Raw genomic sequence first — 16,549 nt, forward strand, 5'->3', positions numbered from 1 at the left:
ATTCCCAAGTTGGGATGAGTGATGCATTCCTTGTCTTGGGAAAGATGTGGTGTGGCCTAAAGGGAGATTGGTGGACACATCACAATCTGCATCAGGTAAGGATACCAGATTTGCTTTAGCCACGTACAAGCGATGAGGATTACATGGGCCAGGTCTCTTTTTATCTTTAACAGGACCTTTAGTAGGAAAGGAAATGGGAAAGACGTAGAGAAGTCCTTGTCCCAGGGGAGTAGAAGAGCTTCACCCAGGAAGCGCTGGCCAATCCCTGCTCTGGAGCAATACTGCTTGCATTTCCTGTTCTGTTGAGTGGCGAACAGGTCTAAACTGCAGGGAAGCTGATGAGTATATGCCTTTCTGCTGAAAAGGTCCAGGAGCTTCCAGACCCTGCCGTGGGACATGTTTCTAGAATGATGTTGTCGTCTCCAGGAATTGACTGCATCCACCACAATGGAACTGGGTGGTGGGTAAGTGAAGAGGAACTCTGAATCCTTAGCAGGGACATGATATTTTTTCTCTGCTCGCTTGCACGTCGGGGCTACTGAGGCCGAAGTTTGCCATATCACCTTGACTGGGTTTAAAACAGCTTGATTAACTGTCAGAGCAATTTTGGAGGTAGCAGAGGCATGTGAGGGGTCTATGATCTCATGGTGAGCATCCTTCACCCACTCCAAGGGCATGTGGAGAGTGTCAGCTATCCTCTTTGCCAGCTCTTAGAACTGTCTGAAGTTATCCACCAAAGATGGTGGTGATGTCATGACTGCATCATTGGGGGACGAGAAAGATATGGCCTTAGGCCTCTTTCTCCGCTTCCCTTTCTTGCTCCTCTACATCTCAGATTGAACTCGCAATGTTGTGGCCAAGGGAGCATATCTGGTGAAAATCCTGGGCCACACTCAGTGCTCCCAAGGCTAGTTGCCAGTGTGCTGCACAAGGGTCCCAATAAGGCCACTGTGGTGGAATGGGGCCCAGTGGAGGTGCCCATACCAGGACAGTGGTGGTGTCATCTTGCAGTACATTCCTGGACCCAGTTGGCAATGAGTCCCATGTGGAGCCTGGGAGGAGTACATAGAATCCTCATCTGTCTCACACTCTGGTCCATCGCTCGACAACAGTGGGGCAGGATATGGCTGAGGGGAGCTGCCCTTTGAGTGGCTGTGGCATGGTTCCAGAGTTCGGGTACCAGAGTGTGGAGAGTCAGAGTCCTCTAAGACTTTCTGGTCTTCAGACTGTTGGAAGTGAGCCGGTACCTTGCCTGTGCCGACCTCTTTGATGCCAAATGGGCCAGTGTCGCTGGTGGTACGGATACCAAGTTGCATACTGGGAGTGTCTTAGGTCATTTGTCCTTGTCCTTGCATACCACATTTTCGGTCTTTTTCACCCGCTATCCTTCGACATAGAAGGTTGTGGGGAAGACTCATGCCTGCCCAAGGGCTGTGGTCACAGAGAGCCATCTCCATAAAAATGACCCTCTGCAAAACTCCGTCTTTGCAAGATCATGGTCGGAGCTGTAGGCAGAAGCAACATTTGCTTTGGTTATGGCCCGCACCCAGACAGCAAATGCACTGACTGCTTGTCTGCGACTGGGATAGCCTCGCTGCAAGTGCGACATGTCTTCAAGCTCGAAAAGTCGGGCATATCTTTGGTCAAGGATGTCCCCCCACAACAAGGTCAACATATAACGAAGTCTTTTTTTTTTTTTTTTTTTTAGGCACGGCCAAATAAGAAGTAAAATAAGAAAACTGGGAAGTTTGCAAAGTAAAGATTAATAATTGAAAGGAAACTTAACGATCCACTAATGAACAGCTAAATGCTTCAGTTCTAGCCAGGAGCGGTTAAGGAAGAACTGAGGTCAGTTAGCCTGTAAGCGCTGGCTAGCCTCGTGGTACAGCACAAGGAGAGACAGCACTTGTGCAGGCCTAACAGACACTGTTACCAAAGTTCTCCAATCAGCAGCACAGAGACACAGACATACCTACAATGGAGTACCCATAAGGACTCTACTAGAAGAAAAAAGGCACTGGCTGAATCATATGGGATGAAGATGAAGCGGTTTACTGTCCCAGAACTGGATCCTGCTCCAAGATTGACAGACCTGGGCAGGACCACTCTAGAGGTTCCATGAGGGGAAGGTTCATCAGTGTCTGGGCATGTGGCAGTTCAATGGTCACCACCACAGACCAGGTTGGTGATCTCGCCTTTGAGTGAGATGAGGAGTCAGACTTCCGTGAGCCAGGAGCGTCCCATAGTGTCCACGGAGTTCACTGACATGGGTAGGGCATTGGTGGCCATCCCAATCATGAGACAAGCACCACTGCTGGTACCCACAGCACTCCACGAAAGGCCCCTGATGTGGGTCAGACAACAGAGTGTGAGGATGAAGATCCCAACCCAGACTCCGAAGCTTCCAAGGCTTCAGGGGATAAGGGTGGAGCCAGCCCTGACAGTACAAGCAACCAGTCCAATCAACCATAGCCAAGAATGAAGAGGGGGCTAGTGCCAATGGTGGAAACAGTACCAGTTGCACCAACCACACCTCCATCATTTCCAGTGCTGGAAGTGGTGCTGACACTGAAGTCGGCAGCAATACCAAGGTAACGACAGTGCCAAAGTGGACAGAAGCAGTGAGTGCCACCACGGTAACATTGGCAGCGTCAGTCACGGGGTGTTGAAGATCTTCCTGGTGCTAGGGAGGCCCCTTGCACGAAGCCCAGCACCAACCACACTTCCACTGACTGTAAAAGGGAAACACTGGGGTATAGTGCCAACAGACCCACAGGTTCAGCTTCCCACCCAGCCAACAGGACTATTAAACACACAACCCTGACAAAGTCCTGGACCAAGAGTAAGGTCAAGACAGAAAGGCAAAGGAGGTTTGCTACTGCCTGATACACTGGCCAGCGCAGAAACAGCTAGTGCCGGTATCACCCTCCTCACCCCAACAGATGCCCCAGGGCCGGAACCAGAGTCAATGCTACCAATCTCGGAGCTCCTTGTACAATACCAGAGTGTGGCAGATGGGACTTGTTCCATCCCACACACCGGCATTCACTTCACACTGTTCCACGCTCCTTCTGGAGGAGGAAGACGAGTCCCCACTGGAATGGCCTCGGTCCGTCTTATGCAACCTTTTCCTCAGTGCACTCAAAAGGGAACGACTCCTCCATCTCTTTGGAGAGGCACCACTCAGAACCTGAGGGCAACCTCCAATCTGACAAAGGCCTCAGTGCCAAAGTAGGCCACGTGGCCTGTTCAAGCACGTGCAGCGTCAAAGATCCATCGCCACTTGAGTCCACTTTGTGAACAACTTGCAAATCAAACACTGCTTCTTGATGTGTGCTTCACAGCAAGCACCACATGTGGCGACTGTTGTTGGGGATCACTCCCCCGCAGGACAGACAACATTTAAACTCCTAGTGAGGACATCAAAAGGGAAACACTTAAACTACTGCTAACTACGACTAAATCTAACTAACACTATACTAAGGGTACTAATTAACTATTTACAATCAGAAAAGATATTAAAATACAGGGTGAGGTATTGAGGTGAAAACCACACAGAACTCTGACTCCAGCCACAGGCGGTAAGAAGGAACTGAGGTAGGTTGGGGAGGTGCCATCTCATATAGCCAGGGGAGGGGCTACAACTACAAGGCATGAAACTGCCCCTCTATGGGTACTGCTAAGAAAAATTCTCCCGCTCCAGTTCATTGGCTATGCACACACCTAAGTGGAATATATGGCTGCATCTATTCAAAGATCTGTGGTTCTCAGAGATGTTACAGTCAGTGTGATCCCATTATAGGTGTATATGTGCCCCATATGAGATAGGAACCTTTTTAATAGCAAAGACCACTGGGGCCACACATGCACCCTTTGCTGCATCATGCTTTGATGGCAAAGAACAGGGAAGCTGTGAACCCCTCTCAGTTCCCTCGCAATTCAAAGCCTGTGTTGCTGAGGACTCCAAACAATGGGGATGAAGGGCAGATCATGTGATTCACACTGATTCCATCTTCATCTCAAAGAGCCACAATAAGTAAAGGGTAAGTAGTTATTCTTTCTTTGAGCATGGGTCAGCGTGGATGCCACTGTGGATGACTGGCAAGCAGTGATGTGAACAAGGAGAGACAGCTGCATTAGTCAAATAAAGATTGAAGTATTACTTTCCTGAACTTGGCATCAGACCTAAATGCCAACTCAAGGGCATAACAGACTGACCGACATGGCTGCTTTGCAGATCTCAGATATTGGCACGTTTATGAAGACACAGCCTCAGCACATGTTTGGAGGAAGAGGCTCAGCAATTAACCAGTAATATGTGGAAACGCATTGCCTTCTACACTTAGATGCTTTGTGAAGAGATGCTTTGGCCTTTCAACAAGCCAGATACACCAAAAAAGAGATGGGGAGGGTCTATAGATTGTGGTCCTATCGAGGTAATGAAGTAAAGCTCTGGAAACGTCTGAAATGTGCTGCTGCTTTTCTCCCAGTGTTGAGTGTGGCTTAGGAAAAAAGACTGGTAGGTTAACTGACCAATATAGGTGAAACTCCAAGACTACATTAGGGATGAACTTTGGGTCAGAGATCCAGCCATAAAGGCTTGGAGCTTGCTGACCCTCTGTGCAAAGGTAATACTGGCTTGTCTGATATTGGCCAGCCCAACACCATTCCTAAGAGGGAGTGATGGCTGAGCTCTTGTAGGAAAAGAGCTGATTGGTCTTTCAGTATTGTCACCCAGGAACCTAAAGGGGGAGGGGCTTTATTTTTTAAGGGGATAACAACATGCAATCTGGTGATGGAGAGAAGGAATAGATCTCCTGTAGAAGAGGCACTGAGGTATACAGTGCTGTCAGTACCATGATCTGTCTCAGTACCAAAGCTGGTCAGGGTTCGTGCAGGGATATGCCAGGTAGCCTTGGTTCAACTATAAGAAGCCAAAGGCTGTAATGCTGGAACCAGGGATGATGCTGGAGTAGTTTTTCTTCGTGCCATATGCTTATGGCAGCTCCTTATCACCAGCTCTAAAGGACATGTGGCTCTCTCCCCACTGAGGCTTTAGGAGGTCTGTCTTCACGGAAAGACATTGCACATTGCCTGAAGTCTCTACCTCTGTGTTCAGAGTACCCTCTGTTGGTACCACTCTTTGGTACTAGATATGTCAACATCAGTATCTGTTTCTGTGCCAATGCCATTTTTTTCTCAGAGCTGTCTTTTCTGTGTGGGTATTAAGCATTATATGTCTGCCTGACATGGTGCTGAAAGATGTTTTATCTGGTATCAGGGCTTTAGTACCCATCTCTACAGGATCAGAAGAGACTTCCATAGACTGTTCCAGTAGATGAAGCTTCAACCACACATACCGTAACTTAATACATTCTTGCAGAAAATGAAAAGCACACTGAGCATATATTTGGTATTTGAGACTCTTCTAGACAGAAGAGGCATCTGCTGTTCCCACCTTTCAATGTGATTGATCAGTCATTGAAAGGGCAGCACTTAGAGCCCTCAGTCTTTTAAAGGGCCTGGTATAGGGAAGTATGACCCTTCAATTTTACTCCACACCAGTCAAACTCATTCACAGGTGTTCTTTGTAGAGAAGAGTACTGAAGAAGTTTGGGAAGATTAGCCAAAGCTAAAGACTAGTAGGTTAGACAATCACCAGGTTCTGTCTCACAGGAGGTAAGAGGGACTTGAGGGAGGGTCACAGTCACTCTGCTCCTTATGCCCTTGTACAGGAGCATGAGTCAGCCCAAGGCACATGCTCAGCCCCAATGAACACTGCTATTCAAAAAACTAATCTAGCATGCATACACATCTACAGTGGGATCTATCCTGACACACACTGCAGAACTGCCTGTTTACTTGGCAGAATGAAACACAGGAAGGCTAATAAATTATTTTGAAATTTGTTTCAACATCTCATTTACTTCAGTTTGCAATTCAGTCTTTCCTTCAATCCATAAAACTCTACTGTTTGGATACAAACTGCTTAAGGGAGACATCAGGGAGTGTGCCTAAACTAACAGTCATAGATCAGTGGTTTTCAACCTGTAGTCTGTGGACTCCTGGGGGTCCACAGACTATTTCTAAGATTTCCAAGGGGGTCCACACCTCCATTTGAAATTTTTAGGGAGTCTGCAAATGAAAAAAAGTTTGAAAACCAATATCCTAGATTTAAGTATCTGGGAGTTTGGTGGCATTGCATTTTCAGTAGAGTCTCCTTTGACTCTGGTACATACTTTCACCTACAAGAAATATTTATGGTATAGAGAACAAGCTTTACAGTGAGAAACTAAAAGAGCCCAATCTCAGAGGAGAATGTTAAAAGGCAATATAATCATGGTCTGTAAAGAGCTTACACAGGGAAAAGCTACCGGATCCTAGAAGGCTCTTTCATTTAGCAGACAAAGTCATAATAAGGTTCACTTACTGAAAGTTCAAACTGGAAATAGATATAAATTTTTAACAATGAGGGTAATTAAACATTGACACACATTACCAAAGGATAAGTCTATTCTCCATCACTTGGAGTCCATGTTATGAGTATATTTTCCATCACATTGTGGCATACTCACATCCCTGACATAACTTGTACTGAAGTAAGCTATAGTGTGTACACAGCCTAAGAATTATGCTCTAGCCCCACCAAGCACAGATGTAGGAATGTCTAGGTGAAATATTATGGCCAATGTTATCTAAAGGTCAGGCTTAGTGACAACGATCCTTTCTGACCTTAAAATCCATTAATTACTTCTCTCTAAGAGCCTTTTATCTGGTGGCCTTCAGGGTCTGGTATAAAAGCTCTCTCAAAATGTATTCCCACCACTCTTGGTAATGTCTTGAGTTTCTTACCTGGCAAAGTGACTGTACCATCTTGTTCCAAGGTTTCAGGGTTTATTCTTATGGCTGTCATGCTGTGATTGTTCACATCTCTATATAACAAATAACCCTGGTAAATTTAAAAAAAAATTGACATATTAGAATGAAAGTATAACTTTCATAAACACTTTTAAAGGGATATTGTCAAACTGAAAATCATTTACTTTTTTCTCTTTAGCTATTTGTTTTCAAAATCAGATTTTTCTGATCTGCAGCTTCACACTTTATTCTCTATGCTAATTCTAATCCAAAATTCAACAGTCTGGAATTCCTACTTCCCTGTGCACCAGCTTGGTGACACTGTGCTCATACACTGCTCTGGAAGCCACATGCTCCCTCTCCAGTATTTTCCTTATCGGAATAAGATTCAATTACAATAGCAACTGTTCAAATCTGTGTATTAGAGACATGAATGTAGATCAATGTATTAGAAGGTTAATGGAATTTTTGAGTGTTTATTGTTATGAATTTCTATTTATACCACAGTGCCACCTATTAGGTAAAAATCACCTTTACTAAAACAAGATCCAGTGTATTTGTTTTGTCCCCAAGCTCTAGAGTGAAGATATCCCACATAAGATATCCCTTACACATAGATATAGTAATTCTGAGGACAGCAACCCCAACGCACATGGATACACCCAATAGTTTGCTGTAAGGTTCCTCCTCTCCTCAGGACCCTTTGCAGGCTATGTAAGGGAGATGCTTTAGGACTATAGATTATATCCTCCATGGCTTCCCCAAGAACAGCATCTCTTCACCTCCTGGGGAAGCCCTGTAGACAGCAGTAGCCCAAGTATAGAATACTCCTGTGGAGTGCCCATGGACCATCCTGTATGTATTTGTAATCTCCCAGGCTGGATCACAAGTTTCTTCAGATGCCAACCTGGGAGATTTGAGTCGTACAAAAATGAAATATATACAAGACTGTCTATGGAAAAGAAATTCTAAATATCTATTTAGAAATAGTGAGATTGTGTTGACAACATTCCTTTACAATAGACAGAAAACGCCTACAGACTGAAAACATCTTCCTCCTGCATTAATATTTTGTATTAATATATATTTTGATAATATATTGGTTAAAATGTTACACAAAAGATGACGTACTGTACAAATGGGTTAAATATAATACTACAGTATATCTATTTTTAAGTTTTTAATTTCAAAGATAGAAGACTGAGTAAATCAGCAGTTTCACAAAGCGGTTAAGGAGATCACTGGATTATTTTAGTTCAAAATGATGAAAATGTAATAAATCGTGCTAAGAAAATTGCTCAAAAATAAAGAAAAGTAAAACAGTATTGAAAGAAAACCTACTGATAACTAAACATGCCATTCATGGTTATATTAGAAAGAGTAACTGAGCTTTCCAAAACTATAGTCTAAAATGGTGTTGTACTGCTTTATAACCACGATGCCATGTTTTTAATACTTTTTGGTTTTATTGCTTAAAAGGGAAATACAAAATTTTTAAGTGTTATTACAGAATTCAGAAAGAAAACAGTGCAAGATCTTCAAATTTTAGAGGTAAATATTGCAATGTAGTCTGTCTAAGCCGACATCATCCCTTTTCTACCTGCCAGCAGAAAAAAAAGAGGTCCCTACCCCATTCACAATAGAATGTTTTAACTACACTGGACTGGCTTTACTATTTTACAGCCAGATAGAAAGGAACAATGTAATACTTGTATAAACCTGTCCTAAACTGTGCTCTGTTTGAATTAAATATTAATTTTTTTTAATGTTTTTTGTTTTATGTATTCTCCTACCTGAGCATACCCTAACCAAGACTTTTTTTCCTTTCTGTTTTTGATGCGGGATGTAGAATTGTATATATGACCCTGTAAGGTAACAAAAAAGTTAGTTTGACAATTGTTAGAATGACAGTTTTATAGTTAATATTTTATCATCTAGAAACAGTATGTTCTACCATGATGAGAAGTGAGGAATGAACAGACAAAGAAATGAAAAGCTGGTGAACAAATATTAAAAGAATTTTAAAATCAATATATTTAAAAAATAATTGCTTATCAGTATTACTAAGTTACAAGGCAATCTAAAAGTCAAGCAAGACTCCATAAAATGTCATTTAGATTAAATTTTCAACTGCTATCATGAGTTTACAAGAGTTGCATTACCCTCACTGTCCCACTGTAGCCAGAGCCAATTTTGTAAAGTCCATCTTTGCATAAAAGATACAGGAAGAAACCATCATTCTGAAGCAGACAATGGTCATCTTCATCTACAGAAATTTCTTTCAACGGCCATTTGTGCATCAGGGCTGCTTTCTTTATCCCATTACTGAACCAGTCCTGAATTTGGATTTTGCCCACCAGAACTGCCTGTACACTCCGCTGAAGAGAGTTTAAGATAGTTGGCACCTAAATGGTAAAGAAAACCCAGTGAGATAATACAAAACATTACAACCTAAGCGACATACAGAGGTGAAAATAAAGTTTTAACCATTAACCCCGACTACGAAAAAGTTAAACACAAGGTGGGTGATGTAACATTTTATTGGACGAACTTCTGTTGGTGAGACACACAAGTTGATCCAATAAGAGGTATTACCTCACCCACCTTCTCTCTCTCATATTCTGGGACCGACACAGCTACAAGTACCCTGAATATGTGAAAAAGTTGTTTTACTAAAATTTAAGCCTTAATTCATGCTTTCATTCTTACTAATGAGAAATACATGAAAAGAGGTAAGATTTATTTCCTACAAATTCCAACTGATTAACTCCATAATATGCATGGAAATCCAAAATGGATATCCTCTTCTCTGCCTCAAAACTGATTTCAAGAAATGAATGAAGCCAGTAAATGTCAATGTATTTCTGTATTAGAAAGCTTCCAGAACCCATGCACATGACCTAACCAAAATTCTAGATGCAAAATAGGTTTAGTAGTACAACACCTGAATAGTCTGACAAGCATGACTGCCATTATTGGTGAGAATAGCAGAGACTGCCTGCAGTGTTCTTCCTGTTTCTCCCCAGGCAGCTACCAAACTGAACAGGCAAGCGCAGGAAAGTGCTGTCAAGGACTGTCCAGTACTGTCATTCACACCAGAGCTACGAACAGTTATTTCCAGAAGAAGCTGGAAGAGAGACTCTGTGGATAAAACATAACAGTTACATAGACAACAAATCACCAAATCATACTAAGCAGCTTTCTAATTAAGTAAAATAAATGAGTCAAAACTTAAAATTTAAAAGATACGGTATAAGCATCACTCCCCTACAAATTTTGAGTTAACTTTTTTATGTAGGATAAAAGTAATTGAAAATTATGTTTGCTCATCTACGTTCTGTATTAACATAATTAGTATAAATTAAGTAAATTACCTGATTAAACCAACACACACATCCACACAAGCTTCATCTCACATGCTCTCTCACCCAAATTTAATACCAAAATAAGCTTAGACTCCTCTGTCATGTACAAATAGTTTTCAGTTAAAGCATATAAACAATGTACGTATTAATTCTTTACAATCACACATCAATGCACAAACTTAACTCTGACTTCAGGTAGCTTAAACTAATTACATACATGTGGCACTAATTAATGTGTCTTAGCTATCTCTGCCTCCAACAACCCAACAAATAGATCTCCTCTTCAAAGGACTGTGGAAGCGAAGCTGAACTGGGAGCGAAGCTGAACTGTACGAAGCAGACTAGGCTGTAGAGAACAGGGTTGTATAGGGGGACACAGGAACAGAAGGAGGTTGTACAGGGGGACACAGGGACGGAAGCAGAGCTACTGGAGGATAGGGGGCTGAAGGAAGGAGCTGAGCTGCAATGAACCAAGGCATTGGCCTTTGAATAGCCTACTACCTAGTAGCCATTACCTGGTGCAATTGCTTTGGAACCCTGAAACTGGACTCTACATGCAACCCTGAGACCCTCTGCTCAGTCTTTTTCTCCCATTCCAATATTTTTGCTCAATCTCCATGCATCTTGCTCCCCAGGGTGCACCCTTGGTTCTCCAGAATATATTTGAGGATTGCAAGGCTGATTGTATCAGAGAATAGGAATAGCTGGTGAATCTTAATTCCATCAACCAGTTTTCATGAAATTAAATTAAACTGACCAATAAGGATGAACAACATTGTTGAGGTTCAGCATTTTAGGACTATCAGGGTCTAAATATATTTAATTCTGCCTCAGAATGGGGGTGAACTAGATGACCTCTTTGGATCTCTTCCAATCCTATATTTCTTTGGTTGACCTATCCCTGAGATTTTATAATCTGTATCCGTATAGCTGTGGTGACTCTTTTTAAGCTACACAGGTCCAAAAATCAATTCAAGAGAAGCAATTACTAAAGAAGCTAAATTTTAATGTCTGCTGTGCCAAAGTTACAGTATCTTTGAGCAAATTTTATTAATAATTCAGCTGTCCCTGAAAAGTTAAATGTTAAATGTAGAGATTAAATTCAAATATTAGAGAAGGATTTTATGCCTATTTTAACTATAAACTGTAGCATAGCCTTAACTACAGAGAAACAAAGGATGCCTTCATAAAATGCCATTTGGGTATTCTCCTTCTGTCCTGAAATGAATATTATCTTCTAAATACTTATTACTAATATTCCTAATATTTTTGAAAGACTGATATGTTGAAAAAAGTGAAGATTCCATGTAAAACTCTACAGATCTTGCATGAGCTTTTCCATTAATTTGTTGGTGGCAAAGATAGCAAAAAAAGATTTAAAAAACAAAATATATACTATACATAGCGCTTTCATTGCAAAGAATTCCAGAAGTATTTTGCAAGCTATTGTGCATACACCCCTGTAAATAGTACTCACGACTGAAATCAACCATTCTGAGGTGGAACACAGCAAAAACCTAAGAAAATTAACTTGTATTCTCTTTTAAATCTCACTGTTATTCTTCTGAAGTAACTAATTCTGAATTATATTACAGCTGCCAAGCAAAAGCCATTGTTAACCTACAAGTGTCCAATCTTGGCCCATATTTAATAGATAGATAGGTGTTGATACCAGAAACCAAGAAATGTAGGGAAAACAAAAGTCTAAGGAGCCCATTTAAAAGGCGCCCACCTACATCTTAACCCATGGACACTGAGCCCCTGAGGGTTAAGCAACCAGCAGGCTGAGTAACCTAAATGCAACCCTTAAGGACATACAAGAAGAGTACTGAAATGGTAAACAGGGCCATTCCTTGTAGATAGTTAACAAAGCCATTAAGCGGATAGAGTCTTTAACATGTTTGACAGTATTGTTAGAAAATTAAGAATAGATGCTAAATGTTTGCTCATGTTTATCTTAATATATCTTATTTGAAGTTAACAATGCAACCAGATTAGTTTGTGGATGTTAGTTCCCTTTCATGTCTTACTTGCACTATATTAAATATGTGGACAATTAAGTTACATTTAATATCAAAGATGTAAGATACTGCAGGAAATATTACTTACATTGTCATCATCTTAAATTATCTATGCCATAATGGATGCCTTGATAGTTTGAATGGCTAATTGACTTAGGTTAATTAACACTACTAGTTTACCTGCATATACATAGGAAATAGACGTTTAGCTTCAAAGCAACAATATACACTGCCTATTCTTCATCCGGGAAGGTCCCGGCTGTGATGTTTGCTGTAAAGAGACCATCAACCTGCTAGAGAACTATAAAGGAAGCTTCAGGACTGATTCTTTTTTCATCTCAGATCTGCTTAAACTTTGACAGACCACAGGACTGAGGTCTCTAAGTTACACTGGATCCACCCTGAAAATTGTCATTGAAGAATTTGAACAAACTCTATATATGGACTGTCTATTGGACTATAACCTTTTAAATTGATTCCAGAAGGAATTTTACAAATCAGCAGCTTCACCATATCTGCCAAGAAACTGTCCTAAGAACTTTATTCATATCTGTATGTATAATGATCTTTAACCAAAGCAACTCTCTTTTCTTTTTTATTTATAAATCTTAGATTTAGTTAATAAAGACTAGCTGTAAGCATGTATTTTGGTAAGATACGAAATATTCATTGACCTGGTGGGTAATGTGTCTGATCTCTTGAAATTGCTAGAATTTTATATACAGTGAATAAGGTTTTTTAGTAATCCTCACTATATTAGACTTGGATGTTTGGTTATGAGCCAAAGGCTGGACTGCTTGAAAGGAACTGTATTTTGGCTTCTTAGTAACCAGTAAGGTATTACAGAAGCTGTTTGTTACTGGCTTGATTCAATCTAATTGTAGAATAAACTACTGGTTTTGAGAATTGTCTGCCCTATTCTTCACAGCTTGCCCTGAATAAGCATTCTCAGTGTAACCTCTAAGCATCCATGGTCACACCCTGAAGCACACATTCATACACTCAGGCCTGTAATCTGGTGTCGTCTTTGACTCAACCCTCTTACCAGTTCCAAATATTCAGGCCTTTTCTATATTTTGCCACTTTTTCTTAAACATCTCTAAAATCCAGCTATTCCTCTCTGTCCACACTGGTGAAACTCTTGTTCAAGTCCTCATCATTTTATATCTTGACTATGGCAATCTTCTTCATTAAACCTATTCAGAATGGACTGCTAAAAACCTTCCTGAGTCATCACGCCTACCACATCAAATCTTTCTTCAAGTCCCTGACCTAACTCCACATCAAATACAAACTCATTGTCTTTACTTTTAAGACACTTCATAATTTACCCCTGTCCTACTTAACTGGTTTAATAACTTCCCATTACATTGATTTCTGTCTATGCTCCAGCAGCACTTTCCACCCATCAACCAGCTTCTCCCTTAAATATCTTCACACTTACTCCCATGCTGCCCCTTATGCACGGGGGAAAACTCCCTGCTGGAATCCAAACAGCCACTACCTTATCATCCTTCACACTCCTCCTTAATATTCACCTCTGCCATAACTACCAAAAACACAGCCTGATGATCATGGCTAGACAGGAGGAGGCAAGCTGTAATTATTCCTACTCTTTTTCTTCCTCCCCACCTCTAATCCCAATTTTAAAAAATAACACGCATAAAAAAGCTGAGCCAATTCTTCACAATAATCATTTGCTTGTATGTTCTAACCATATCCCTACCCTTCGTCTTATGTCTTTAAATTGTAATCCCTTCAGAGCAGGAAATGTCTCTTTTCTGTGTTTATACAGCACCTGCACATTAAGGCCTAAGCCTCTGGCACTATCATAATAGAAATACTTACTAGTAATAACCTTCTCTAGACTGAGTTACAGCCAGGACAGTCAGAAGCAATGAGATCACAGAATCAGGGCTTAAAGTAAAGGAGCCAGAAATAAAGATTTTACTGAAGCCAAAAAACATCTTGAAATCCACTGAAGGGGCACTCTTCACACTTTCAAGAGTAAAAATATCTTGTGGTCAAAGGCACAAGGTTGATGAAAAACAGACTCTGCCTAGACATTATCATTTATGCACAGGAAGATACCCACCACCTTTAGTAGTATTTTCCATACACAGGTCTGAATTCATTCAAGTTCTTATACTATGTTTATCGCCATAATATCTGAGTGCCTTCCAAAGATTAAACAAACAAGTGACAAATATGTATCATGTATGGCTTTCTCTCTATTCTTCTCTCCAGAGTAATAACTCCAGAGTAATATAACAACTCTCCAGAGTAATCAAAGAATCCCAATGTAATCCCAATGTAACTAGAGTTGCCTCATCTCAACTTTCTTGATAAACACTGGGTAAAGCTGTTAACGAAGGTTTTCCAAGCAAAGATCTAACCATGGCTTATTTACGTACGACTTATTATTCATAAATTATAAGCCCAAGATCTCTCTACCTGTTTTAACTAAGCATGAAACACATTGATCTATCTCACAAATGGTTTGCCACAACTAATCAAGCACATTCAAATCCCTGGCAAAATTAAACAAAAAACCATCAGTATAAAACTTTGCGTTCCTCCCCTCTAAATCTGGCACTATTTCTCAAAGTAGTCATCAAAACAGCATAAATATGATCAATTTTATCTGTAAAATAATCTTAGATAGCAAACTTTTGTGGGAAAGGAAACCACCATTCCCAACAGCAACATATAATCAATCTATTACATAGCTGAGGAAATCCAGCTTCCTTAAGACTAGGCCTGGTGAAAAAAATGTTTTAGCAAAAAGAATTAATCCTCCAAACAATGCATTTTTCAGGGCACTAGAACTATTTGCAAATTTGGGGAAAAGTCTATTAATAGTTTCAGCAAAAAAAATAAAAACATTTTTGGAAATGTCTAAAATGTTTTGAATCAACATTTTGTTTAAAAAATGTTGTTTCAAGTATACATTTAAAGCTTTTTGTTTGACTGAAATTAAATTTTTCAGTTTTTATTTGGGGGGGGGGGGGCGGGTGATGGATTAGTTTTGAGTCAAAACAAAACAAAACAAAAGGTTCTTTGAGATGTGTTGCTCACGTCCATTCCACAGTCGCCGGAAGGTTTTTCACCCTAGTGATACCCGTAGGGGTCAGCTCTGGAGCCCCCTGGATTCGTGCCTTCATGACATCCTATACATGGCTCTGCCGACCCATCGCCTCTTCAGTTCCTTCTTGCCGGCAGACTCCGACAGAGGAGTAGGCGGGTGGTTCTTTGAATGGCCATGAGCAACACATCTCGAAGAACAACAGTTACAAAGGTCAGTAACCAACTTTTCTTCTTCGAGGGCTTGCTCAAGTCGATCCCAATTATATGACTCCCAAGCAGCTCCTTAGGAGGTGGAGTCAGAGTTCAATGGGTAACTGATTGTAGTAGTGAGACACAACGCACCCCGTGTACACCCTTATGGTGTGATTGTATATCATTCATGTTTACCCTTATAGTGCAACTGTGTATTGCCTAATGCAAAGTATGTCGTGTAAGGTGATTTTTGAATGCTCATGACATGCTAAACATTATTGTTATGATAGTGTGTTTTGCGCAGTGTCACATGCGTGGTTATGAAGCTCTGCTATGTAATATTCCCAAATATGTGTCTCACATTATTTGGAACGGATCCAGGCAAACAGTGACTGCAGAGCAAGAGTTCACTCTTCTCAGACATGCATAAAATAAACCCAGCTCTGCCAGAAACAATAAGCTGGACTAAGCATCTGATAAGGTGATGCTCATTTCACTCAAGTGGAGGAAACCATGCAGGACACTGCCAATCCCCTGATCCCAGAGGGTGATGAGGAAACATGTTAAAGGCAGACGTTTTGGTCTCGAGAGCTCTCTCTTGCAATCCATCTAAAAGACAACATCAAGACAGACTGTGGTGAGAACAATCTAAAGACTGTAAGGCTATTGAAGTATTAATTTTAGTTTAGAATAAGATTTGCTTTAATTTTTTCCTCAACAAATCTGATATATTAGTCGGTCTTATCACTTAAAATCTTTCTGTACTTAATAAACTTAAAATTGTTTGTTTTATCTAAAGCAGTGCATGTGGCTTAAGCCTGTGTAGAGACTTCAGTTAAGAGTGACAGAGCCGGTGCATATCAATTTTTTTGATAAATTGACTAACCAATGAGTTTGCAGACTCCAGTGGGCAGCACTGAACTCTGTAAAATGGCAGTTCCTCGGGTTGCATCTGGGACTGGGGAGGTTGGCTGGAGGGGGGGTGGGGTGTCACACCATTGCATAATCCCATGAATGGCTGGCCAG

The 16,549-nt window shown here is 40.9% G+C and overlaps 1 protein-coding gene across 7 annotated transcripts in view; it reads right to left on the bottom strand.

Annotated features, from left to right (window-relative positions):
• The window catches only part of MYCBP2 (MYC binding protein 2), a 477,832-nt gene that overhangs the window by 395,415 nt on the left and 65,868 nt on the right, over window positions 1-16,549 (bottom strand). For all 7 annotated transcript variants that reach the window (XM_067563270.1, XM_067563273.1, XM_067563271.1 and 4 more), the window contains exons 5-8: window positions 9,803-9,999; window positions 9,021-9,263; window positions 8,652-8,723; window positions 6,853-6,949 (exon numbers count right to left, since the gene is read on the bottom strand). In XM_067563270.1, the coding sequence (XP_067419371.1) occupies window positions 6,853-6,949; window positions 8,652-8,723; window positions 9,021-9,263; window positions 9,803-9,999 (609 nt within the window). The remainder of the gene's footprint in view (window positions 1-6,852; window positions 6,950-8,651; window positions 8,724-9,020; window positions 9,264-9,802; window positions 10,000-16,549) is intronic.

Source organism: Emydura macquarii, unplaced genomic scaffold (genome assembly GCF_026122565.2).
Source record: "Emydura macquarii macquarii isolate MOO-44397 ecotype Brisbane River unplaced genomic scaffold, CSIRO-AGI_Emac_v2 contig_2473, whole genome shotgun sequence".
Lineage (NCBI taxonomy): Eukaryota > Metazoa > Chordata > Testudines > Chelidae > Emydura > Emydura macquarii.